Source organism: Haliaeetus albicilla, chromosome 16 (genome assembly GCF_947461875.1).
Source record: "Haliaeetus albicilla chromosome 16, bHalAlb1.1, whole genome shotgun sequence".
NCBI lineage: Eukaryota > Metazoa > Chordata > Aves > Accipitriformes > Accipitridae > Haliaeetus > Haliaeetus albicilla.
In genome coordinates this window covers 22,738,683-22,764,187 of record NC_091498.1, presented here as the reverse complement: position 1 = coordinate 22,764,187, position 25,505 = coordinate 22,738,683, and the positions used below count along the sequence as shown (strand labels likewise).

General features: G+C 37.7%; 1 protein-coding gene and 1 long non-coding RNA gene across 2 annotated transcripts; one reads left to right on the top strand and one right to left on the bottom strand.

The window, feature by feature from the left end:
• Positions 1-895: 895 nt before the first annotated feature.
• Positions 896-24,515, bottom strand: LOC138689464 (uncharacterized). Its single transcript, XR_011328292.1, has 5 exons — positions 24,389-24,515; positions 14,192-14,287; positions 6,566-6,671; positions 4,787-4,934; positions 896-1,714 (listed from the first exon to the last, which is right to left on the bottom strand). It is a non-coding gene; the product is annotated as an uncharacterized lncRNA (long non-coding RNA).
• PTH (parathyroid hormone) lies at positions 18,857-20,520 on the top strand. Its single transcript, XM_009928631.2, has 2 exons — positions 18,857-19,162; positions 19,951-20,520. The coding sequence occupies exons 1-2, from the start codon at positions 18,939-18,941 to the stop codon at positions 20,222-20,224; spliced, it is 498 nt and encodes a 165-aa protein (XP_009926933.2). The 5' UTR covers positions 18,857-18,938; the 3' UTR covers positions 20,225-20,520.
• Positions 24,516-25,505: the final 990 nt, after the last annotated feature.

Here is a 25,505-nt window from a genome sequence, read left to right as displayed (position 1 = left end):
AGGAATGACCAGATCCCTGAGTTACCATGGGCTGTGTAGTATCACAAAGTATAACTACATCTCTGTCATGCAAAAATCATTCTTGAATTCAGTTCTGCATCCTAGACCTGCTAAGTCTAGGATATTGCCACAAAGGTACTCTTCTTTAGGTATGGAGAAAATGCATAAAGCTCAGATATCATTAAAAAAACTGAAAAAAACCCTCCTAAAATAGCTGTTACTTAATAATACATATTTTGCTTAAGTATAACCACATACCAATTCCTTAGGTAATTATTTTTTCTTTCAGAATTCTATTCTAGCTGCTTTCAGAGCCATGTTCAATATGCTTTTAATAAACATTTCTAAATTAACAAACACTCTCAATCAAGCACATTGTTGTATGAGACTTGCAATTAACAAATTACCTATGCCCATCCAGCCCTGACAAAGTGTCATTTTAGCCTAACAGGTACATCCACACCAGCTATATTATAGTTAGCTCAAGCCACACTAGCATGAATAAGAACATCTTCAGAGAGCTTGGTTTTGGGCTGCCACGCCATGGTGAAGCTTGTGCCACGAGGCCTTCACTATGCTTACTATAATAAGTAGCTGGATTACAAAGAGCTTGAATGTGCCTATCCACGTGGCTTTTTCAACTTCACCTAGCTGTGCAAATATGCCCCAGATAGACATTTTATGGCATTACAGTCTACTTTATAAATCCAGTGTGTAGAGAAATTCCATGCGGGGATGGACAACAGGACACCAATATGATGATCAAAGTCACCAGTTTATTGAGCCTAGCTGATCATTCTTATACAATTCTCTAAGTTCCTAAGAAGCTTTGATTGGCTGCTGCATGCAAGCATTTGGTGTCCACGTGCACAAGCATAAAATGTGATTGGTTATATCGACACTGTACACATGTATAAACATAAGATATAGTTGGTTATACTAACTCTGTACACGCGCATAAACATAGGACATAATTGGCTATATTAACTAGAGCATGCGAAACTTGTCTCAGTCTAATTGGTCAAGATAAACTGCCGAATTGAGGTTGGTTGTGCCAAGTTCCCTTTATCGTGGAATGTGCACCTGTGTTTTTCTAATTGGGATCTTTCTTTTTCTGTCTTCTTGTTTATTCTGTTCAAGGCCTTCTAAAGGCATCTGGAATGCTCTTGCGACCATAAGCTACTTTCAGGCCCAGTAACTAAGTTCCATATAATTGACCCCTACACCAGTATAGTTCCACTGATACCACAGCAATACTCAGTGGTTATGAGGATTCCTCTAAACCAGGGTGACACAGCCCCCTGATTGTGCAGCCCTTTTACTTTCCACTTCTTGCTCTTTCTCTTCCTGTAGCTCCATTCCCTTCTAGCTCTCCCCATACTTAATTAGGGGTAAATTATTGTAAGGGACATTTAAAGGTGGCTAGCAAAGGACTTTCTAAAAAGTGTAATTATTTTTTGTTTCTTTACATTGGCTAAAGGAAAAACAAAAGGCCTTTTTTTTCAAGTGAAAGAGTTCCTTTCTCCTCCCACGTTCTTCCCTCTCCCCTCACTTAATTTTACCAACCTTATCAGGTCTTGCTCAATCTCTTCCTAGAGACAGGTGTGTCCCCTTTTCTTGATCATGCACTGTACATGTGGGCAGTGAGACGACAAATCTCAAACAACTTTTTCCTTCTCCAGTTAATTCACTGGTTGCAGTGGGTAAACAGGAGCTAAAAAAAAAAAAAAAATGAATGACCTTTTAGTGAAAAAATTCTTTCAATTATTCAGCCTCTTTCTTTCTTTCTCTGGCATGTCTCTATCTCCTTTTCGGTCATCATGAAGTTTCCTAGGGTAGATAAGGTCTTAATTTTATTATTAAAATACTTTTTACATTTTGTACTTCTAGTGCTTCCTTACTGTTTGCTAAGGAGAATAAGAGGTCAAGGATTTTTCTTTTAGGTTTATGTCTGGAAGTCATGTCGCCTGCACACAGCACCTGCAGAGGGTTGAATACATAGCATTATGTTCTCTGCAGCGTGGTTGGGTTTAGCTTCCTGTGCTAGGAACAAATGTCACTTGACAAAATGTCACAAAATGCAGTTGTGTCCACTCCTTGTAAGTCTAGCAGAGGACAAAGTTCACTTTGAATGTTGGAGGAGAGTTAAGAATTTTCTGGGATTGCAGTTGAAATCTACTTGAAGGATAATTCCAGGTCTGATGATACCAGAAGATAACAGAAACCAAGGATTTTCTAAGGATCAAATTATATCCTTGAGGATATATGCAAATCTCCCCAGGGAAAGCAACATAAAAGATATACAAGGAAAATTTTATTCTCATTGGAAAATAAGAAACTGTCAGGGTATTTGGTTTCTGTATGTTTTGGGGTTTGGGGGTATTTTTTTTTTTGTACTGGAGGAACTAAGTAGAGAATGGGAAAATTACTTTAACATAGATCAATGGTTCTCAATTCTTATACGTTGGATCATGTGATGTAGCCCAAGTCCTAAAAAAGTGAAAGATAAACATTTTCAAAAGCTTCTTACTTACATGTTTTTAAAGTACTTAAAGTTCTATTTCCATAAAAACCATGTGGCAGTTATGAATAAGCAACAGTTTAACACAGTCTGTTTTCATAATGAACAGATCTTTGGAGATACACAATTTTGGAGCTTAAGATTGCATTACTGCATCGCACGCAGTACTGATGTAAGTGCTATTGTGTGAATAAGACATTGTGTGAATCACTATTACTACACCTACTTGTTACTTACACCTGATTTATGTCAAATATCTACAAATTTTGTTCATATAGGCCTAGCTTCTGTTGGTTTATTCTGGCTAGAAAGCTGATAGTCATTGCTCTGCAGCTGATTAGAAATGCTCATATGCCTAATTCATGCAGCTCAATATTTGTGGCAGTGACATCTAGCTGGGAGGAGGAGTCAACGGTGAAGGTGGTAATACCCTAAAACATTCTTTCTAAGCCTGTAAGAGTTCATCTGTCAACACTTAAACTGAACACAGAAATTAGCTACTTCACAGCCCAGATTCAACCTTTGCACAACCACAGTTCATTGACTTCATCAGAATTATTGCAGGCTTAACTTGGCCCAGTTTCTCTTTGTTAACACAGGAGTGACCATGGCAAGGTTCTGTCATATTCTCGATTATTTGCATAGCAAATTGTTCAGATATTTTTTCTTAGGGGTAGGCCCTTTGGCTTTCTGTTTTCTTCTCACACACGTAAGAGATTTGCTTCTCAATAATATGAATAAGGCATGCCATATTTTTGGTTTCAGTAGCAAAAGCAAACCCATTCACTGTGTTCTTGCGGATCGCCGGGCGGCCACACACTTAAAGAAACCCTTTCCCTTCTCTCCACAAGAGGGCAGCGTTGCTAACGGCTTACCCAGATGCAGCACTGTGCCTGCACTCGGCAGGTTTTTTTAGATGTCACTCAGTAGGTAACTATTTGTTCTGCAACTTTTGTGTGTGTAATAGAGAAACGTCTTTAAAATAAAATACGGAGGAAAATGTTTTCTCTTTATAGGTATTTTGCAACCTATCATGTCCCCTCTAGCACTAAAATCTGGAAAAAACATTTGATACGATGCTGATTAGGCCCTGATATACAAGGTGACCTTGCTCAGCTTTCTAATATATGCAAGAATTGAAGAATATCCATGTAAAGATGATAAGCAATTTTGCTCCAAGCATCTTACCATTTTTTCTCACTTTCCCAGCAAGTAAACCCCTATCCTTGCTGGCAGTACATGGGACATTTGAATCTCTTACTGTGCTTGTCATCAAAGGAAACAGCTGTAGAAAAGAAGGTTCCCCAGCTCAAACATCAGCTACAGCCTAAGTTCCAGAACTTATCCCTATGCTAGGAGTTGGAGGGAGTCTCTTAGAAACCCATGGCCTCCCTAAAATTTCACCAGCTCTACAGGGGCACAATTTACAGACTTTTTTTTTAATTTAAACTTGCATGTTTTTGAAGAAAACGTAAGTCCATTGATGATGTCAATAAACTGACATAATATGTCAGAATTTAATACAAAATCGACTTCACTGAGACTAGGCTTCCTGCTGTGCATCCCTACCTTTACAATGGTAAAAGAACTGTCTTTGCTAATGAATGCCCAGTTGCCTCTCAGAACGGAAAGCTGGGAGGTAGGGAATTTCATCTGTAGGCCAAATTCTCCTTTTAGGATCACTGGCACAAGTGAAGGGAGTTTCCCCAGTGAGAGCATTAGGCTTGTAAGAGCAGTGGTCTCTGTGTAAACTTACATGAGGTTCTGTGCTTGTGAAACTGTACCAATAAAAAAAAGAAACATCCTGGCAGTCTAGTTTCAAAGGCCACTTAAGAAAATTTGTTCCATCTAATTTACTCTGAAGGAAACCACTGCCACTGAACTCTTGAAAATGTCGTCAGAGCTCTTTTGGGTCAGAAAACAAAAATATCGAATATACTATACTCTGTGTGCATACACTGAGTGAACAGAAAAGCATTATGTAAGTGCTGCTTCTCCTTGTTGCATATGTGATTTAGACAGTATGATCAGTTCAAATGACACCTCCTCCCACATAATATTTTGTACCTTTGATTTGTTTTTCTGGTTCTAAGAAAGATATCTGAAGAAATCAATTAGCTGTACAGATGAAATGATAACATGAGCCAAGGAAAACGCATGCTAGGCAAAGAATGACCTTTGTGATACATCCATCTCAGCAGATCCACCCTTGATTACAAATATTCATGACCAATGGTATAGTTTTAATTATAATGAAACACTTACTGTTGAGATGCTGCAAATGCATCAGATTTTCAAAAGCTTTTGTATGTGAATGTTTTGCTACTGCTTGCTGAAAACCCTTGAGAGGCAGTAATTTTCTATGAAACTTGCCAAAGCCAACTTGTAGCCAAGATATTGCATGATAAAAATCCTAAATGAGGTAAAACACATTGATGAAAAGAAAATTAAATGCACAAGTATTCTTTCCTTTCACATAAATACTTTTTCAGTATCTGGATTTTTTTTCTGATGAAAACAGAAAGCAAGGGGACAAAATCCATGTGAGGAAACTCATGCTCCAGTGGATGATATCTCTTGACATGTGATATTCTTAGGAATACAGAAATTACAAAATCAGGTCATACTCAAGGTCCATTTTGTCTTCTTTATCTACTACTTTATTAGCATATTCAAATAATTCTGAGATAAGTGAGGATGGATCTTCTTTCTTTATTTTGGTTAATCTTGAAATTTTTTGTCATTCCATTTTAATTATTAAGGCAACCAATGTACCTAAATAAAGCTTACTATTGTATAATACACCAGATCACCCCAAGAGCCTTTTTCAAAGATTGATATAACTGGTTCACCGTCCTCTGGAACAGAGGCTATTTCTATTGAATGTTTTGCTTAGTGTAAACAAAACTAAATACTGAAGATCCTTTAACTACCTTATATAACTTGTTTCTTTCTCTAGTTACTATATCACTTTCCTTGTAAATTAATGACATTTGAAATGCCTAGTTCAGCTTCCTTTGTACAGCTAAACCTTCATTATTTTCAATCAACCTCTCTTTATATATCTTCAAATATAATATATTCTTTTTTTTTCCCTTGCTTTTTATTTTGCATATGAAACTGCTATGTAGCTACCTCAGCCTAGAATCCTTTTTTTAAAAAAAATTTGGTGCAGAGACATGGTGGAAACTGTGATCTAACTTGACTGCATGTCTTATATATTTTTTCCTTTGTTTCAAGAAGGATGATCCTGGGAACTACAGGTCAATCAATCAGCCTCGCTTTTGTTCCTGTACAATCATAGCATGAGCCTTGGAAGCCATTTCTGGGCACATAAGGAGAAAAGTGACAGGGAATAAACATCATGGCATTGACCAACCTGACTGCCTTCTATAACGAAATGACTGTGGGATGAGGAGAGAACAGTGGATGTTGTCTACTTTGACTTTTGACACAGTCTTCCACAGTACTCTTATAACAAGATGTGACTCAGTCTAGACAGATGGACTACTACTAGATGGATGAAAAACTGCCTGGATCATCAAGCTCAAAGAACAGTGGTTAATGGTTTGTACTTCACCTGGGGGCCAATTACAAGTGGAGCTCCTCAGCGTTTTACTCTGGGACCTACCTTTTTTCATAACTTATTAGACATAATGTGTCATCTGCAAACCTGTCAGAGACATAAACCTGGGGAGTACAGTTGATAGCTCAAAGGCAGGCTTGCCATTCAGAAGGACCTAGCATTAAGTTAGAGGAATGGGTTTACAGAAACCTCATGAAATTCAGCAGGGACAAATGCTAAGTCCTGCACCTGGGATGGATTAACACCTTGCAATAGTAACAGCTGGGGACTGACTGGCTAGAGAGAGCACTGCTGAAAAGGACCTCAGGGTCCTGGTGGACAGTGAGCTAAACATGATTCAGCAGTATGCCCTGGCAGCAATGAAGGCTAACAGCATACTGGGCTCTACCAACAGCAGCACAGCCAGCAGACTGAGAGAAGTGATTATCCTCTGTTACCCAGCACACACTAGACTGCACCTGGAATACTGTGTCCAGTTTTGGGGCTGCCAGTACAGAAAAGATGATCAAGTAGAGCAAATCCAGCAAAGGACCACCACGATGGTCAGGGGTTGAAGCAGTTGCCCTAAGAAGAGAAGTTGAGAAAAGCTTATTCAGCCTGGAAAAGGCTTAGGAGGGCCTAATAACAGCCTTTCTGTACCTAAGAGGAGGTTACCCAGAAGACAGAGCCAGGCTTTTTACTAAGGTGCATTGTGAGAGAATGAGAGACAACAGCCACAAATTGAAATATGTGAGATTCTGACTAAGGAAAAAAAGTTTCCTCTTAAAGGTAATTAAACACTGAAACAGGCTGCCCAGAGAATTTCTGGGATCTTTGTCTTTGCAGATTTTCAAGACCCAGCTCGATAAAGCCCTGAGCAACCTGGTCTGAATTAATTGTTGACCCTGTTTTGAGCAGACAGTTGTACTACAGGACCTCTGAGAATCTAAATGATTCTGTGAAACAGGAGATAGTTGAAAGCCTCTTCTTTTAAAAATGTTACATGGACAGTAGTCTTTTCTGAACATTGAGAAATTTGAAAAGCCCTTTGTATTGTTTCATGGTCTGTACTCAAAAAATAAAAAGGCAAGATACTTCTTTGGAAATGCAAAATATTGATGTGATATCATCACCTGGTTAGTCTAATGCTATTTACAATGCAGCCACAGATGCTGAGTGACTTGTTAACACCTGTGTTTCACCATCACAGAAGGACTAGGATGTAAGTAAATGCCTTTAACAAAGTATTTATCATACTTGTGCAGTGAGATAATACAGAGAAGTGTTTTATTACATGGAGGTGGGATTGGCACCAGCAATAACAGCTGCCAGTGTGAGGCTTCCCAGAAATCCAAAAAATTACAATCATTCCATTCAGTGTTCATATTTTTGCAAAGAGCTTTTACTTCATGCTTCAAAAGAACAGAGCTATAAATTAAGCAGAACAATATGTATTTGTGTTTCTTCAGAAATATGGTAGGTAGCGTGCCATATGACCAATTATAAATTAGGAGTACAAACCCAGGACAGAACCACAACAGAGATGCATAAAATAGTGAAGGCTGATGGAAAGAAAATAAGTATGTCTGGAGAGCACAAAACACGAGACACATATAGAGTGAAAATCTAGTAACACCCAAGAAGGTTAAAAAAAACAGTCTGCAGATTTTGTATAATTCCTCTGTGAAGATCAATACAGGGAAGAAAAGATGAGATTGCAACCCTAGTACAGTGGGAAATATGTGCCTCTTGCAGGTGTTAGATCACTTGTGGCAAAGAGCTTGTAAACATTACATAATAGAGCGGTAATAGACTCGCAGGCCTGTGGTCTGCACTGCCACCTGGAATGCACATACCAAACAATGGACTTCACATACCAAACAAGTTCAGCTTTTGGTCTCTGCAACCGTGTTACACAGTGTGGACCACTTTTATGGGCAAGTATCTCCACTTGCACACAGTGATGCAGGGGCCTTTTGGTGATATTTCCTATCATTCTAGGTAGATTTCAGCTTTGAGATTTGTGGACAAAGTTTTTCCTATTTCTATTTGCTCATCTGTAAAATGCATAAAGTAACTCTTCCCTCAAAGATGGTACGAGAATTACCATGAGCAAGAGACCTGTTCAGGCATTAGCGATAACACAGTTGTAGAGCACTCTTTCCTGGAAGGATACTATTCCTCTAAGTATATCCTTAATGTGATGAGGTCATATTTGAGCATGTGTGTCTTCAGATCTCCCCATTCCAATGCAATGTCCTCTCCTTACATTATTAGGCTGCTAGGCCACTGTAGCAGTGACATATGTGATTGCTCAGCTTGAGAAGGCAATAACCGGACATAAAATTGCATGCATTAATGATTCCTGTGGTACTCTGTTTGCCAATATTTCCAATACAGAACTTCACTGTAAAAGGCCCTTAAGAGTTTTGGAGAGTTAGCATTTGATCCAAGAATGGCAATTCCACTTAAAATACACTGGGTCCAGGTTTGTGTACAGTTGCTCATTTAAGGACAGGTTGCAGAACTCCAGAATGAGATCTTCCCCTTAGTATGTGGCGCTTCTCAAATACTATTGTTTTCCAGAGGAAGAAACACTTCTCTGGCTTCTGTTGTAACCTTAAGTTCAAGGACAGTCTTGCAAATGTGCATGATTCAGTTTGAATATTTGCTCCCCCTCATATAACTCAGCCATGTACATCCAGCCTAGTGCGTCAAAAATACGTCTTTTTGCACCTACCTAATTTAAATTTAGAATCAGTGTTATAGTCTGATATTTCAGATCTGCTCTTCTTTTTAAATGCACTTCAACAAATATCTGCAGTCAAAGTCCAAATCCTCAGAAGCTGAAAATTAGCACTGCTCCTTTGAGTTAGTACAACTATGTGAACTGAACAACTGCTCCAGTGAGTATTGAATGTAAGCTAGAGGGATGCACTAATTTTACAGTGGTGCGCAAAGAACCCAATTTGCAGAGTGAATGAGTATGTTTAGAGAACAGAGTTATGTAATTCATCTATTTTAGGGATTAGCCATCCCTGAAGTTCTGAAAAAGGTAACTGGGTTGGGCTATTTATAGAGTCCGTTCCTATAGTTACAGCACAGATGCTAGCATGGAACAAAAACAAACTGTTAGCTCAAGCCATCTCCTCTCTGCACCTTGGTAAATTTATACTCTCACAAATGTTTATAGATCTCTCAGATAAAAAGAGATTTGGGGGTCTAGGATGCTACTATTGCCTCGGCAGCTGTTTGCGCATTAGTATGCCCTATCTCCTATTAGCTTCTCATCATGCCTTTGTTTTTCAGGCCCTTTGTATTACAGAGATATGCAGAGACTCCTTTTAAAGGAGTTTCCCAGTGTATGAGAGAGGAGAAGGGGCACTAATCTTGGGAAAACTAATGCAGTAATTGCCTAACTTATTCTGATCTTTAATTTCACAAGGCTGCTAGGGATGATGGCTCAGAATCCTTCCTTTACATGATTCTCTGTTTTCTAAGATGCATATGTAGGATCACTGTAAAACTATGAAGCCCATTGTTACTGCTACAGGATGATAACTGCATAAGAATTTATGAAAAAATACAATCCATACTCAAAGAGTTGATAACCTTGAATATGGTATGAATTCTGTCATACAGAATTGTACAATTTACAGGAAGGGAAGGAACAGTTTGTAGTAGGATAGTGTAGGTTTGGGCTGCTTCTTACAGATTCTGCTTTTTTATAGATAAATATTTGTCTCCATATAGTCATTGTTATCTTTTCTTAAATATTGAAAAACAGCCAATTGTTTAGATAGTGGGCAGTAAGAAGAGGGCAAAGAGGAGGAAAGTTATCTGGCTAATAGAGAAAAGCCTGTCCCTAACATAGGGATTACCGCAGAAAAAATAAAGTTAGAGACAGGATTCTATAGGGATGACCATTTTAATAAGGACTAGGAAGCATGGAAAATGAAGTGGCTTGCTTAGGCAGAACTGGTTAATTCTTACCTTCACTAGTCTAGCCTAGGAGATAGGGACGTCACAATGTAAAACAAAGGGTAGCAGAAAATGAGGGCAGAAATACAGGGTTAGGTCCTTCACTACTCAGCATTCTATATTGTCATTCATGCATAGTGCAAGCTAAGCAAATTTTGATTTGTTCATATCCTAACCCAAACTGCATAGATTAAAATGACAATGTCCAGTGCATGAAAGTGGGGATCTATGCCTTTTACAAAAAGCCTAGAAGAGTCTGAATTTCATACGGAAGAAGAGACACAGCCTAGGAAGATTTCAGCAGAGGCTAAGCAGAGGACTGAACAGTTTAACAAGAAAAATTTTAAATTGAGATAGTCTGTATAGCTTTGTGAGAGAAGAGAAACATGCATGTCAGCAAGGAAGATTTAAGAGACATACTGACAAGTATAATCTATCTAATTCACTGAAACTACCACTACAGTTAAGAATAACACTCTCCTCTCTGGAAGATCGTAGTAGAAAAGGCCAGGGTGATGATCTGTAGAGCCAAACTCCAATTTTTTATTCTTTTGAATCTCACTGGCTCAACATAGAGAAACAGAGAAACAAAGAAACAAAAGCAAATAACTGTTAAGCACCGAGACCCATACATCTTACTATAAAGTCAATTTTCTCATAGACTACATTGTCAAATCCAACCAGAGAAACGAATGAAGTAAAAAACAGAACAGGAAGTGACTAATGCTGAAAAAGCATATAAAGTGCTATACTTCTTGATGAACTAGATTATGAGAATTACTATAAGAATTTCATGTTAGTACTGATATTTCAGGAAGGTCTAAGAAGAAAAATGAGTTTCGAGAAAATTACTGGTCAACATAGAAGGATTTAAAATATACACATAATTTAAATAAAATGCAACCATTTAAAATATCTTTTGAGTTCTGTAAAAGAAAACTATCAGTTCAAGAATTTGATTTTGACAACTATTAATAATCCAGCTAAAAATTTAGTGAAAAGGATTGATTAAATAAAGCAGGGAAAATACAGAAAAAGTATATCCCTTTAGAAAACAGTATAAAAATATGTACAAATACATTAAGAGAATATCTTGAAGAAACTTCTGGTCAAAATGTTTAACTACTGAGTTAATCTTCAATAAGTCTTGTACCTAGAAGTTTTCATTTAAAGGACCTCATTTCTGGGACAAGGTCTTTAATATATAACTTAAAACATTTTATTTGCTGTAATTAATATCTCAAATAATAAAAAGTTTCGTATAAAATACAACACATTTTTTGACCTTAGTAACACCATTATTAGAGGGTCTGCATCTTCTTGCAAGTTTGCATAGCACCTAGCACAGTATCTTCTTTCAAAACCCAAACAAAACAATGATTTTTGCCAATTCTCTATGTTTTAAGGTTTTTCAGCCGACTATGGACTAAGATTTTTTCAGGACATTCACTGGATTGAAGAAAAGGTCTGAAATGTCATCATTCATTTGTAAATTGTACTCATCATTCCCATGAGATTTCATCAAGCTCCAGATTGTTTACTTGGATGCTATCTGCTCATCTGCAGTGACTGCAGAAAATATGGGAATATGAACTTGAAATGTCTTTTCAGTAGAAAGGATAGAAAAATATGTGGCTACCTGCATAAAACATGCAGACCTTCATTGTTCCATCCTGTATCATTCTGAGTCTTCATGGTGATTTTATGCAGAGCTAGCACGTTCATTCTTACAATGGTTTTGTTAGGTCAAACCTGATACTTGTAGATATCTGCTGCTCCCTACCTCCCAAGTGGACACTAATATTTAATTACTCAAACCTTTTTTAGTAAATGTCTTAATTGCTTTTAAAATGATGATTTTATAGAAGGTGCACATATGTGCCTGTGTGTGCAGATGTATGCTGAAGAGAGGGCTCCTGAATCCTGAAGTGTTGAGTGAGCTGCTTCAGACTGGAAAAGGAGGGGGGGCGGATTTTAGACTCACCCCTGTTTCAGTGTTAGATGCATTTCCCTCTGGGATTACTTGTGCTCTCAAAACTGGTCTCCTTGTGTGGCTTGTGAGGGATGCCATGTCCATTTAAAGGATGACAAAAAAGAACATGGGCCCTCATTAGAGCTCCAGCTACACTGCATGTCATTAAAAGGGAACTCAAGCCTGCACAAAGTATTTAGAGCCAGTAATAGGCCAATAAACACTCTGGCTTATATATGACTACATGTATGTGTGCATATGCATATGCATAATTCAATTTGGTATTGATCCCCAAAATCCGATGATCCAACAGCAGTTTTGAGTACTGTACCAGCTTCCTATCTACTGAAAAAGGTCATAAAGTACTGTATTGTTCATTATAGCAATGAATTCAGCAAAACATTGACAGCATGGTGTTTCAGTGTCATGAGGGCTAATATCCCACTAAGTAATTATTGACTGTAAAATAATTTAGCATAAGTTTTAAATCTGAAGTAAAACCTATTCTTTCACACACAATTCTATGAATAATTATATATTTAGTTTACAATTCACTAACAGTACTTTAAAAATGTGCCACTATGTATGTGTTGAAACTAACCATGGCTTTTCATGGCTTTCTTGCATGTTCATGATGCACAATAGCATTTTTGTTACTGACCGCTGAAATATGTCTCCGTAGAGACTAAGAGGTACCTCAACTTCGTGATTTTCCTTAACAGCCATTTTAGCATTCCTCCAAGCTGCTCTGGGCTGTTTCATCAAGCTTCAGATTCTTCTCATGCGAGAGAGATGAGGTAAGCAGGGCTCTCCATTTAGGCTTCAAAACAGCCATGTAATGCTATGTGAAATTCTATGCAGCCATGGTATAGGGTGGCATGCAGAGAGCAAACACTCATACATTCATGATCATATCATCAAAGCCTGGCTTGTCCATGATAGGTCAATAGAGAAATTCTATGATAAACTGGATATCTCTTTTAGATAACATGGCTAAGTTACATTGAGAGCAAAAGGGGGTGTCCATTCAGATATTGTATGTTTCATTTAAGCAATGAAAACTAGAAATAATCTGGATCACAATTATCATTACAGTGTCCAGTTTATCTCCCTAGGTAAGGAAGTGTACTTAAAATTAGGTGATTGGGACTAAAATCCACCAGCTTCTGTTTTCTCTCTGATCTTTTTCTTAGTTATGTTTGCATTTAATCTGTCTTTGTCTAAATGTCCATAACCTAGAAACAAACATCATCAGTATACACTTTCCTCAGAAAGAAATCAGGGAGATTCAGCAACATTGTGATTCTCAGATGAAAGATTTTATGTAACTGGAGAAAAATATACTGGCAAGCAATTATTTCCAAAATTCACATTTGCCAGTGGCTGCTAAAAATGTATTGTATGAAGCAGACTGCACACAAACTAAAACTGTGATAGGCCATCTTTTGATTTTCACATAAGTCTCCGTGCTGTTTTTCATCTAACTGGAAGCTGGCATGTGGCTGAAGGTTCATCTAGCTGCAAGAACCCAAAAAACACCTGAAGATACCCAACATTGCTTACATAAATTACCAAACATGCTGCTGTGGTATTTGAAAAGCCACAAATCTTGTCAATCAAGTGAAGTTCTAAAGAGTTTACTGACTGTCACTTTGGCTTTTCATTGTGTCAAGGCAGAAACATTCCTTGGACACATTTAGAAAGGTTGCCTCACCAATCATCCAGTGTGTCACCAATTACTTTGTTCCCTTGCTCAATGATCTACTAATTTTCTCTTAGCCATAGTTGCAGTTAGAAAGCATTTTATCTGTAACTACCCACTGGAACAAGCAAAGTGGAAAAAGCCTACTTTTGTAAATAGCACAGAAATAATCCGACTGCTGTATTTAAGCCTTAAATCTAGAGGATGAAGAATTCTGTAGGAATATTAATATACCAGATTACATAATTGATTTGTGAAAATATGCTTTAGTCACTTAAGAGTATAATTCTAGAAAGCTTTGTGTCCTGTAACCATATTCCAGTAATGTACCTCAAGATGTGTTTAATTTCAAGATGCAGTATAATATTTTTCCCTGACAAAATGAATAGAATATATGAAGTAGATTATAAAGAATTCAGAATTTTTAGAATATGGTCATTGTTCACCCACCTGGCTGCAAAATCTGTCTAATTGCTTTTCACTTGTTTTCAACCCTGTAGTCTGATTGCATTCAATGGCACAAATTCAACATAAGTGGCATGCCACCTGCAAACAAAGCAACACGGAGATTTTTTCATGCACAGTTGATTCAAGTATCTGTACAATCTATAAGGGAAGGTCAGGGAAGGGTAGTTCTCTGACTGATCAAGAAAAAGTCTTGTCAGAGGAAAAGGCTGTGGTAAGCTCTTCCCTCCCACACTGTGATTGCAGCATCTTCAGTTCTTCAGCCCTCTCCCTCATCTTCAGAAGTGCCATGCCCTTTTTTGATGTCTATAATGTCTCATGGCATAGAGAAGCCATTACTGTAATAAACTCTTGAGTATATTGCTATATTGTCTCATTTCCAGTAGAACATTCTATGGTTTTAGATGACAGATAAAAGAGAACACTCAGTTCAAGCTTAGATCTAGCCTGAGACAGTTTTCTGGCGTACATGAAGAAATAATCACAAATTTGAACTACAATCTTCTAGGCATGATTGGATTTCAGCCTAAGTCTCATAAAAAGTTACCTGCTCTCACTTCTTCCTCTCCGAAAGGAAAAGAAATTTCAGTATTGGTAAAGCAACATATACACCAATAGTTTGCAATCAATTTCTGAATTGGTTGCCTTTGTCTAGTAGATACTTGAAACATTTAATGGTTTATAGTTTCTTGACTGCTCTATTCAATTGTACCCACTGTTTCATGCATCCACTCATTCACGGCCTGCTGTTTTCAGAATACGGAAACTCAGAATCCACTGTGTTTTCCCTCCTCTTATTCCGAGAGAAGCAAAAATAGTCACTTGTAGGTCAGTCCTCATTTGTAGGCACTAGAAATGTACCCTCACTAGTAGATGGTAATTTCCTAAGACACTTGGGGTTTTTTTCACCCATATTTTGTCATTGTATTTATATACAGTCTTATACCTACAAAGGATCATGAAATGCCTTTTCATTGAGGAGATAATATGTTATTTTTTCTTTCTGTCATAAGAATTTATATACCTCTTTTTCACCGTTGTGTCTATAAATTTGGGTAGTCTTAAGCCTCATACTGAAGAGCATTTCAGCAGGTGCTAGCCCTGGTTTCCTGGGTTCAGCTTTTCCATTAAGTAGTGCCCCAAAGAGAACTGAATTTTTTAAAGGGATGCTTAAGAAAGAGAAAAATTCAAATCTGAACATGAATCTTCATCTTTCTGAAACATTAAAAGAGCTCAATACCATTTTCAGCTCATCATTATAGACTGGATACACTGTGTCCAAACAAACATGTACACAGTTACAGTATTTTGTGAAAGAACTATATTCATTTGGTCCATTATCTGTCATTCCCACTTTTGATATACCAAGTTTAGCAAATAAGATAACATGGGATAAGCTATTAGCAGCTGTATTTTCAAATAACATAATTTCTGGATATCAGAGATAAACAACCAAATCAAATAAGTTATTGTTTCTGCATATACAGATAAGGCTATGCCAATTTTGAGCCATAATTTAAAGTTTCTTTAATTACCATCACAGGCTCTATTTGTTTACAAATACTGGGGTATATATTTCATATTTTATTATTTTTATTATTTTTGCATCTTCACTCATCTGAGGCAAACAGTGCAATTCTAATTTGTCTTATGTATTTTTTCAGATGTGAATATTTTTAAAGTATCAAGTTTAGCCATCTTTGAGATTTTAGGTACAACCTATTTAGTACCTTTGAATAAATATGACAATGAACAAGAAATCCTATTTTAGAGTTGTTTTAAAGACTAGGTATGCAGCAAATAAACCAGCTAAAATTACATCTTGTTTAAGGGCATCCACACTAAAATACTATAAGTTGCCTGAAGTGAATTATGTATTTTCAATTACAACACCATACTCTGGTGTTTACTCTCTCTCAGTTTTATTCAAAGCTCCAGCCTGGGGTCTCTTCCAGATTTACATGTGTGTTGTAAGGGATGCAACTGCAACTAAAGGAATAATGTCAGCAACTCAAGTCTGCTCACACTCATTTTGCAATTGTTACTAATGGCTTGTTGCCAATTTTTGCTATCAGTTGCTGCCAGTTTATACGAAAGCATTATTTTTTTGTATACAGACACTAGATTTTCTAATGTCTGTCCTTTAGTTAAGGCTTTCCTGTCATATGCTAGAGGTTCCATATGAATGCCAGGCCTCTGTAAAAATACTGCCTTGAGGCTTTGCATTAAAGGTTTTGCATATGTTTGCTATGGTAAAATCTAAAAAATGGAGCCTTTCATTATCAACTGTGTAGAGATTTTTCAAATCCTTTCCTGGCATGCCATGTCCATTGTACATTTTTAGTCACTAAAGCCTTCAGATTAGTATCCCTAGTGGCCACATCAGATACAAATCTACTAACAAAACATCATCCCCATAAACCTCTGTATGCTTTTTTTTTTGTGTAGGTGGAAGGATATTGACAACTGACAGTATAATGTTGGAAGCCATCTCTACCCTGTTTTCTCGAACTTGTTTAAGTGGATTATTTCTTTACTTCTCAGTTTACAATTTACTGAGGGAACAATGAGATCTCTTTAGAGCTTTTTGGAGTTTCTGGTTCTTCCCTTCCTTTCCCCATGAGAATACCATCTATGTAAATCAATATTATAAAATATCTTTTTTACCTCTTTGTGAAATACAACAGGTATATATAGTGTAACCAAAAAAGCACTAATGGTAAATGCAATAATAACTTCCAAATGGTGTGTTAAAATGTGCAGATGTAAACTTTTTCTTTCTTTTTTTTTTTTTTTTCCCCTGGAGAAATATGCTGGAACTTACAAGAAGATTCTAATGTAGGAAAAATATATTGCAGCCAAAAATAATCTTTCTTCATACATATGGGAAAGTATTGCTGATTTACACATTTCACTTCTTAGAATGTAGGCAAAGAGTTCTATATTTCTTTTCCAAAACTTATAAGGTACTAATTTATATCATGGCCTTTTCAAATGCCTCTGTTTTATCTAGCGCATTTCAGAGATATATACCTATACAGGAATAGGTATAACAGAACAGTGAGGGTCTAACACTGTATTTTAACAACTTTTCAGTACCACCAGCTTCTCATTAAAAACATGATCCTCTATCATCCTAGGGCTTCTGCTCCTCTCCAATATATTCCTTCACAAAGAAATCTAGCATCTGACCTGAAGTGACTGTTCTCATTTCCCACAAGTATTAGAGATGTTAGTTTTTCAATATTTTGTTTTATTCTTGCATTTGTAGATCAGTAACCTCACTACCTAATTTTTTACCTGCCTGCATTTAACAACACAAAGTTTTCTTTGCAAATCCTTCCAACAGCTTCAGAGATCATGTTATCTTGGGCACAATTCTATGAGTAACAGGGAACCTGAATTTAAATGTCAAACTTCTTCACAGCTATCCAGGATACTTTCTTTTTGCTGAGACCTTTCTTTTCCCTGTAAATGCCAAATTAACAAAGCATCCGAGGGTGGGTACATGAGGGTCAGGAGGGTGTGTGTTGAGAGTGACATCAACTGAGACAATAAAAGGGCTTCTAAGTTACTTAGAAGCTCTATTTTAAAGTTACATTTAAGGGGTCCACTAAACCAATTCAGTAGTCTTTAAATATACTTGACATCAAGAGACAGTCATCTGCTGACAGACCCAAACCAGAAATCTGTTCAAGATACTATCTAGTAAGTATACTCTATTTTATTTCCAAGTTCTTTAGAGGACTCATTTAGAAAATTTTATCATTTATTCTTTATTCATTTTTACATTAGCTTCTTTCCAGACTATCTTAAAAATAAAGTGAATATTAGTTAGATCAAACTGTTTTATTATCTGAACCAAATTTGTGAAATGAAAAAATCTGAGACAGTGAGTTAGAAATATCTTAAAGTGAATCCAAATCCTGAATTTATAATATTGGGTTAGATGGACTGCTAGGACCACATTCATATTATCATATAAGATACCACGTAATAAATGCTTTTCTGACCTAGAGTAAAGCTGCAGAAAATTTTGCAAAAATGGCATTGTGGAGTTTTACATTTCTTAAGTTTCAGCTACTCTGTATCAAATTTCTTAAGCTATAACAAAAAGATGCCTTTTCTGGCTGCCAATACTGGAAACCCAAACTGGAAACTGGTATTTGGACTGTGTCATTTCTGCCTGTTGTAGCATCACCAGTAATAAATATTTTTCAAATATATCCCAAGTGGTAGTTTTGCTGATGAAGTACAAAGCAGAGTGGAATCATACTGGCAATGCAGGATTATCACTGAAAAAGACGAGGGGCTTAATTCAGATTTCTCTTATGTAATTAAATGGGGAATGACATAACTCAGTAGAGTTATGCCTTTATGCAAAATTGTCAAGAAAAGTGTCAGCCTCTTCATTCTAAAGAATTTGCAAAAGAAATAGATAAAAGAACAAAACTTTTCACTTGCATAGCTATATACAAGTATTTCAACATACTTGGAGCATATAAAGTATAAATTATTTTTAGTAGTAGTAGTAGTAGTAGTAGTGGTGGTGGTGGTGGTGGTGGAATAACATGGTGCTTTTCACCCAATTATCCAAGAGCTGGGTACCTATATGATGATGATGCAGGGCAACTAAGGCTGACCAAAGTTCTTAGACTTGCCTACAAAGTTCCTTACAAAATTAGTATTAGAACTAAACTCTTCATTTGCATTTCTTGATCTAACCCATTTAATGAAAAAAGTATTTTTCAAAATCACTTCTCTGATGTCTGTCTTCAACTTTTTTCCTAAACTAATTTTTTTTGGAATTAACAGAAATTACTTGAAATACAGATTGATACAGGTATTCATTTCTATCTTTGTAGGCAAAATGACTTCTATAAAAAACCTGGCCAGGACTGCGATCATTTTATATGCCATATGCTTTTTTACAAACTCTGATGGAAGACCAATGATGTAAGTACATTATTATACACTTCCAAAGTTTGGAGGGTGACTTTAGCTGTTCTTGAGAACACGGTTGTTTTGTCTGTATGTAAGTTCATGTGTATGTCAGTCTTTCTGTCCCTGCTTTTGAACCCTTTGGAGAAGCTGGCCAAATTCTGTCCTCTAGATACAGCTGTAGAGATCTTAGATAATTTGAATTCTTACACGTTTTTTGAAAATAGGCAGCTGAGTAGAGGGAGAAAAATCATATAATTGTTCTTTTAGGAATATAATTGGGTAAGCTGCATCTCTTATTAGACACTTGGGAGGGTATACACAGGAGAGCATCTTTTTTACTGTGTGAGAATGTAGCTGGAACTCGCACTTAGACACTAACATCAATCAGTATTGAGACACAAATCCACAGGAAATCATGCTTCCTTAGCTCTAGTGTTCACAGAAAACTACCGCTGAATAAATGCCATAGTTTTATTCATCAGTTACCTATTATCATATAAGCCCTAAGCTAATCTACAACAGCTAAAATAAATGATAAATATATAGTCACACAATATTGTCACAAAACTGGATTACTTCCCATTTTTGATGCCTTCTCACTAATATACCCATTACCAATAACAAATCACCATCCACCCTCCTTCTCTTCTCCAGATGTCATTCTATCCCTTACAAAGGTAGGTTCTACAGCTCTGTATTGCGATACCTCACAAAAGTTCCCAAACCTGGGGTTTTGAGTGAGGATCTAGAATTCAAGTAGGGCCACTATGAGTCTCTTTCTTTGCTTTTCTTTCATGCAGGAAAAGATCAGTGAGTGAGATGCAATTAATGCATAACCTTGGAGAGCATCGACACACCGTGGAGAGACAGGACTGGCTTCAGATGAAACTGCAGGATGTGCACAGTGCCCTCGAGGATGCTAGGACCCAGAGGCCTCGAAACAAGGATGATATTGTCCTGGGTGAGATAAGAAGTCGGAGGCTGCTCCCTGAGCATTTGCGGGCAGCAATGCAGAAGAAATCCATTGATCTGGACAAAGCTTACATGGATGTACTCTTTAAAACAAAGCCATAATGAAAAAGGCCAGAGCATTATGTCTGTCCAAGTAAGCACGTGTCTGTATATCATTGATCAAGTAGGGCATTTATTATTATTTATTCAAACTGCAATAAGGATTAAAGGCTCTATTCAAGATTGTAGCCCCATTGAGTTAGACATTTCACAACCAAATAATAAAATGTATTTACAGTCCGCCCATGACCATTGCTGCTAATTTCTGGGTATCTTTTAAATTGCTAATGTATCTTATAAATTTCCAGCATAAAAAGAAAAAGAAACCTGAAACAGTAAGAAAGTTGAAAAATTATTTAAGACCAGTTCTACTATTCTTACATGGACAGCATTTGTATGTAATCACTAGGCCTACTTGTACTGTTAACCAACAATGAATAAATGCAGTAGAACCTGGCTCCAGAATAGGGCACCATTTTGCCTAGGGTTAAATTTTGTTTAACTTTGTACTAACAAAAATATGTAAACTTAAATCCACATTTATTTTCAGAAGAAGGCCTAAAATCAGATGGACATTAATTACATAACAAAAGCTGCATGATAATAATTTAGGATTAAAGAGTGCAAACATAAAAAATTAAAGTAGGAAGACAAAGCCTAAGACTAAAGTACAATAGGATAAAATTAAAACAAATTCTGTACGAAATAGAAGAATGAAATTCTGCAAAATACTGAAATGAAGGGAAGGTTTGCTTACATCCTCCTCCTCCAAAAGATGGTAACCTATAATTAACTGCAGAAACAGTGGGAGCAGAGAAGGTAGCCCGTATGTAAGCATGACCCTAACTATAGAACTGGGAAATGAATCTATACCAGGCAATTACAACTGAAACAAAAATCTTGCGATACATATTTTTTTTGTCCCCCATTTTCTCTGTAAACTAGCTATCTCTGAATTTCTGTATGTTGTGTTAGGCCTCATGTGTAAGTCTTTTTTGTTTGTGAGACCAGTGGCTCTCATAAATAAAATTACTCATTTTCATGTGCAATTTTTTGTAGAATTGGGATCTCAGTTTGCCAAATCCCCAGAATGAGAACGATTAACATGCAGAAATCAACCTGGGAGAAGAACCATTAGCTGTAATACATTCAAATTCTAAACAGGACTCAAAAAGAATCAGACATAAATATGGATGGGAAAAAATCAATTATTATAACAATAATTCTAAAAAAACAGCAAATACAAAATTATTTTGAATGGTATATGCACATATGTGCTTAGGACCCCCAATCATTTCTGACTAATAAGAACATTTTCTCAGTAGGAATAATGGTGGTTGCCTCCAAATTTGCTATTGCCAGAGCTCAGGTCAAGATGAATTGCTGCTCTAAGCCAAAGTGTCTGTATGTATGATCCCATATCACTTATTTGTTTGTTTGATGTCTAGCACGCCTTGGGGAACCTAGTAAAAAACTCATAAATCATTACAAATTTAAATGCAATCTGCTGGAGGCTAGAAAGGTACTTGTAACTAGTGAACTGTAGTTCACAATCATCTTGGCTATACTTTTAGTAATGTAAAGGTCCTGATGCTGCAAGCAGACGCTATGCCTGTGCACATCGGTGCACCCCACATATAGGCAAGGGTTCCATGCCACTTGTCTGTTTGTAGAATCAAGGCCTTAAAGTGCACTTTTTATTTATTCTTTTATCAGACATCTGTGCTAACTTAAAGAAATAAAATTGCATTTTTGTACCTATGTCTCAATTATGTGTTACCAAATAAAGTGGACCAAAAGCTCTTGGACATTATTTTAAAGCATAATGACTGACTGACCTGTAACTATTCTGATATAATTTAGCATTTGGGGCAAGATTATTAAGCCATTTTATTTTATTACAGCAATGTAAATACAAAAATAATGATGAAAGCAATTTTTATTTTTCCTTTTGTCTTTCCTGCACACAAAATCATATTGATGGTTAAACAAAAGGTGTTTACCTAGCACAAACCTATTTATGTCCCCTTACAATAATGACACATGTGCAGAAAGTATATAATCGTCAAGTGCCAAATCCATAAACTGTTTCCTTTTGATCTAAACAAAGAATTCTATTATCTAAACCACTTGTTCTTCCCAACCTTCACCTATCCAGTAGATGAAAGATGATTACACAAATACTTTAAATTTCTGTACACTTCAAAAAATACTTGTTCTTACAAAGGGCTTCAGGGTCAGAGACGGATGATGCACCACTGAACACTGTTTAGCTAGAAATACGGCCACAGACAAACTATGCTCAGCACTGTCTCATTTATGGGTAAAATAATGTTTGCTTTGCCCACATACAGTATGACTCATCAGAAGGACTAAAGACAGTACAGTGGCAGAAGAATTAGTGCTAGGTAATGCCCATTAGAAAAAAAGATGTAATTTGAATGAAATTACTTACTAATGGTAATTATCTAGAAAATTGATTTGTTACAGCTTTTCAGCTTAAACATCTGATCAGTGTAGCAGCAGTCAAAACAGAAAAATGTTCAGAGTGGGGCAGAGGCTGCTATCAAAAATATTTTAATATCATGACATATTGCGAAGATTCATCTTCATCTGGACTAACGTGCAATTTTAGTCATTTCTCTTTCACAGATTAAGGGGACTAGAAAGAGGATGGTAAGAAATAATAGGGCCACTGAAACACACATATATGATAATAAATGGTAACAGCAGCAGTCAGAAAATAAATAAATAAAAAGAGGCATGATAAAGATATGACAAATGAACAGTATGGAGAGATAAATGGCATTGTCTACCTATCTTTCAAAAAGAACAAGGAAAGAGAGGTGAAGAATTGAGCTTGCACATGGCTGAATATGGAGCTTTTAGCTAGTATGAGCTGAAATCTCATCTCCAGCCACTGTCACTGGAGGAAATAATGGCATGACTTTTGGGTATGCTCGAGTTCTTTTCCCACGCATGCATTGGAACCTGCCTTAAGTCTATGCCAGGTTGTGCACTTGGATGTAAGCAATGTAAATACTGTACTTCACAACAGGCTTAGACACGCACGTGACTGCCAGAGGAGACTTCCTATGTCCCCTGTTCCAGTGAGGTAAAGTTAGAAAAGCATTAGGTCCGCATGCCTTCTCATCCACTGGATCAGCCTTCCAAAGATGGAGTGTCTCTAGAAGGCCTCTTTCCTCCCTGAAGAATGTGGTTTCTATACACATACTGCCTTTCAAGGCAGAAAACCTTGCTTTATGATCTGGCAAGGGCTTTTTGCTAAGAGCTGTGTCCTCGAAGACCCATCCCATGCAGATGGGTATCTATTGTACACACCTGTTTTTTATAAAATTCTCAGTGAAAAGAAATATAATTGCGTCTCTCACTCATGACTCATTGAAACAAGCACTAATATCAATATCCATCCTCAGGGGAAGTAAAACAGTAGCATGTGAAAAAAACCGACACACATGAAAAAGTAACAAAGCCAAAATCACAAGAACCCTAATAAAAACCAGACAAATTGTAAGATCTGTAGGTAAAACCTACTGCTGGTGATTTAACTGCTAGTGATTTGGCTTTCTTAGCTGCTTCTAACTTTGGCTGCTGTAACTACTGCTGTTTGATATTGCTCAGCTCACTGTTAAACAGCATGTAACATCTGACTCCTTGCCTAGTTAGCGCATTCTAGCAGCTTTTGTGCAGGCTGCTTGGCTGTCATTGTTCTGCTGGTGGATTTCCAGAACTGTGTGGTTTATATCTGTGGTTATTGTTAAAGGATGGAAAAGAGAATTCGTTTAACAGATTCATGATTTGCTGCATATTGTAGCAAAGTTTCTGTCTTTTATGGGGCATTTCAATATAGCAAAGACACAAATACTTGCTGTCTTGCCCCCTCTTTCCCTCCTCTCCCCAATGAGCATGAGGTATACAACTTGCGTATCTAACATTCCCTGCCTGAAGCAGTCAGATCTGCTAATGCATCTGGCAAGTCCAGAGGTGTACACTCACTGAATGTTTAGATCAATACTTAGGTGTCCCTGAAAGAGGAGGATGCTCTGTAAGATACATAAGAAGCACACCAGAAGCATCGGCTGTAGAGTTCCAGTCTCTAGAATCTGACAGCAAATTTGTCAACTTCCTCCACCAGAGGTTAAATCAGAACCCCTGCTCAGGGTGAATATACTCATCAGTATGATATAGATTCATGTTCCCTCTTACCTGCATGTTTTCCCTGGGAGGTCTGGTCCAGCCAGAGCATTTTATGAGACCCTGAGAAGACCCCATACATAGTGGTTGATCTTCACAGTGGGGCTGCCCCGAAATATCCACTGTGCAACCAAACTGGCTTCCCACAGTGCACAAAGGAGAACAGATAAACATTCAAAAGTTTGGGCAGAGATTTCCTCCTTGTCTTTCTCCTTCCAAACTCTCCACTAATTACAATTTTCTTCAATATACTTATTGTCTACGGTTCTACAGTCTTTCACCTGATATGGAAGTCAAGCTTTGCCTGTATTTAATAATGATGCTATAGAGGATATCATAGAAAAGAAACAAATGTCTTTAGACCTGAACACAGTTGGGGCTTGGTATCATTTTATTCTCCTCCCATGAGGAATGCAAAGGGCTTAAGCGTCATCTTAACAGCTGTGACGCTCCAGTACACTGAAGTTGGCAACAATGTGGGACATGATAGTTCTGCTGGGGTATTATGGAATGAAAGCCACATCCACTAATATTCCTAAATAGACTGCAGATTACAGAGGCGATACACAACCTATAGGTCTACACAAACCTAAAAATAATAGTTGTAATTTAAATCAGGAATCAGTTTTAGGATGAAGGTCGAGATAGCAGAGATGTCAGCTCGTCTAGCTAAACCGCATTATACCCTTCTTCGGCTTTTTCCTCTGGGCCAGGCAGGGACAGACGGATGACGGTGCCAGAGCACCACGGGGCTGGGCTAGAGGCCAGGGTGCTGGGTGCGTGCCGCCACGTAAAACCGGCAACGGTTTTTCCTCAGAACACCTGTGTGTACGCGCTGACTGAGCTCCAGCGGAAAGGCAGCCGCCCAGTTACCATCCCCTCAGCGTAGCTCTACAGGGGAAAGCTCGGCTCGCCTGCCTCACCTTCCCCAGTTACCTCTCCGCGGCGGCGGGCGGGAGGCGAGGAGCCGCTCTTCCCGCCGGCGGGCGGCGCTCGCTCTCCAGCGCCGCCTCTCAGGCCCCCCAGCCCGGCAGCCTCCACCCTCGGCGGGAGGCTCCGCCTGTTTGGCCGCACGCCCTGCGGCGGCGCCCGGCGGGATCGCGATCCGGCCCCCGCCGGCTGACGGCGG

Excerpts from the sequence above, each read along its gene's own strand:
- PTH (XM_009928631.2), top strand. The coding sequence starts at position 18,939 with ATGAAAAAAGTATTTTTCAAAATCACTTCTCTGATGTCTGTCTTCAAC. Across the intron at positions 19,163-19,950 it reads TCTGATGGAAGACCAATGAT|GAAAAGATCAGTGAGTGAGA; the intron begins GTAAGTACATTA and ends TCTTTCATGCAG.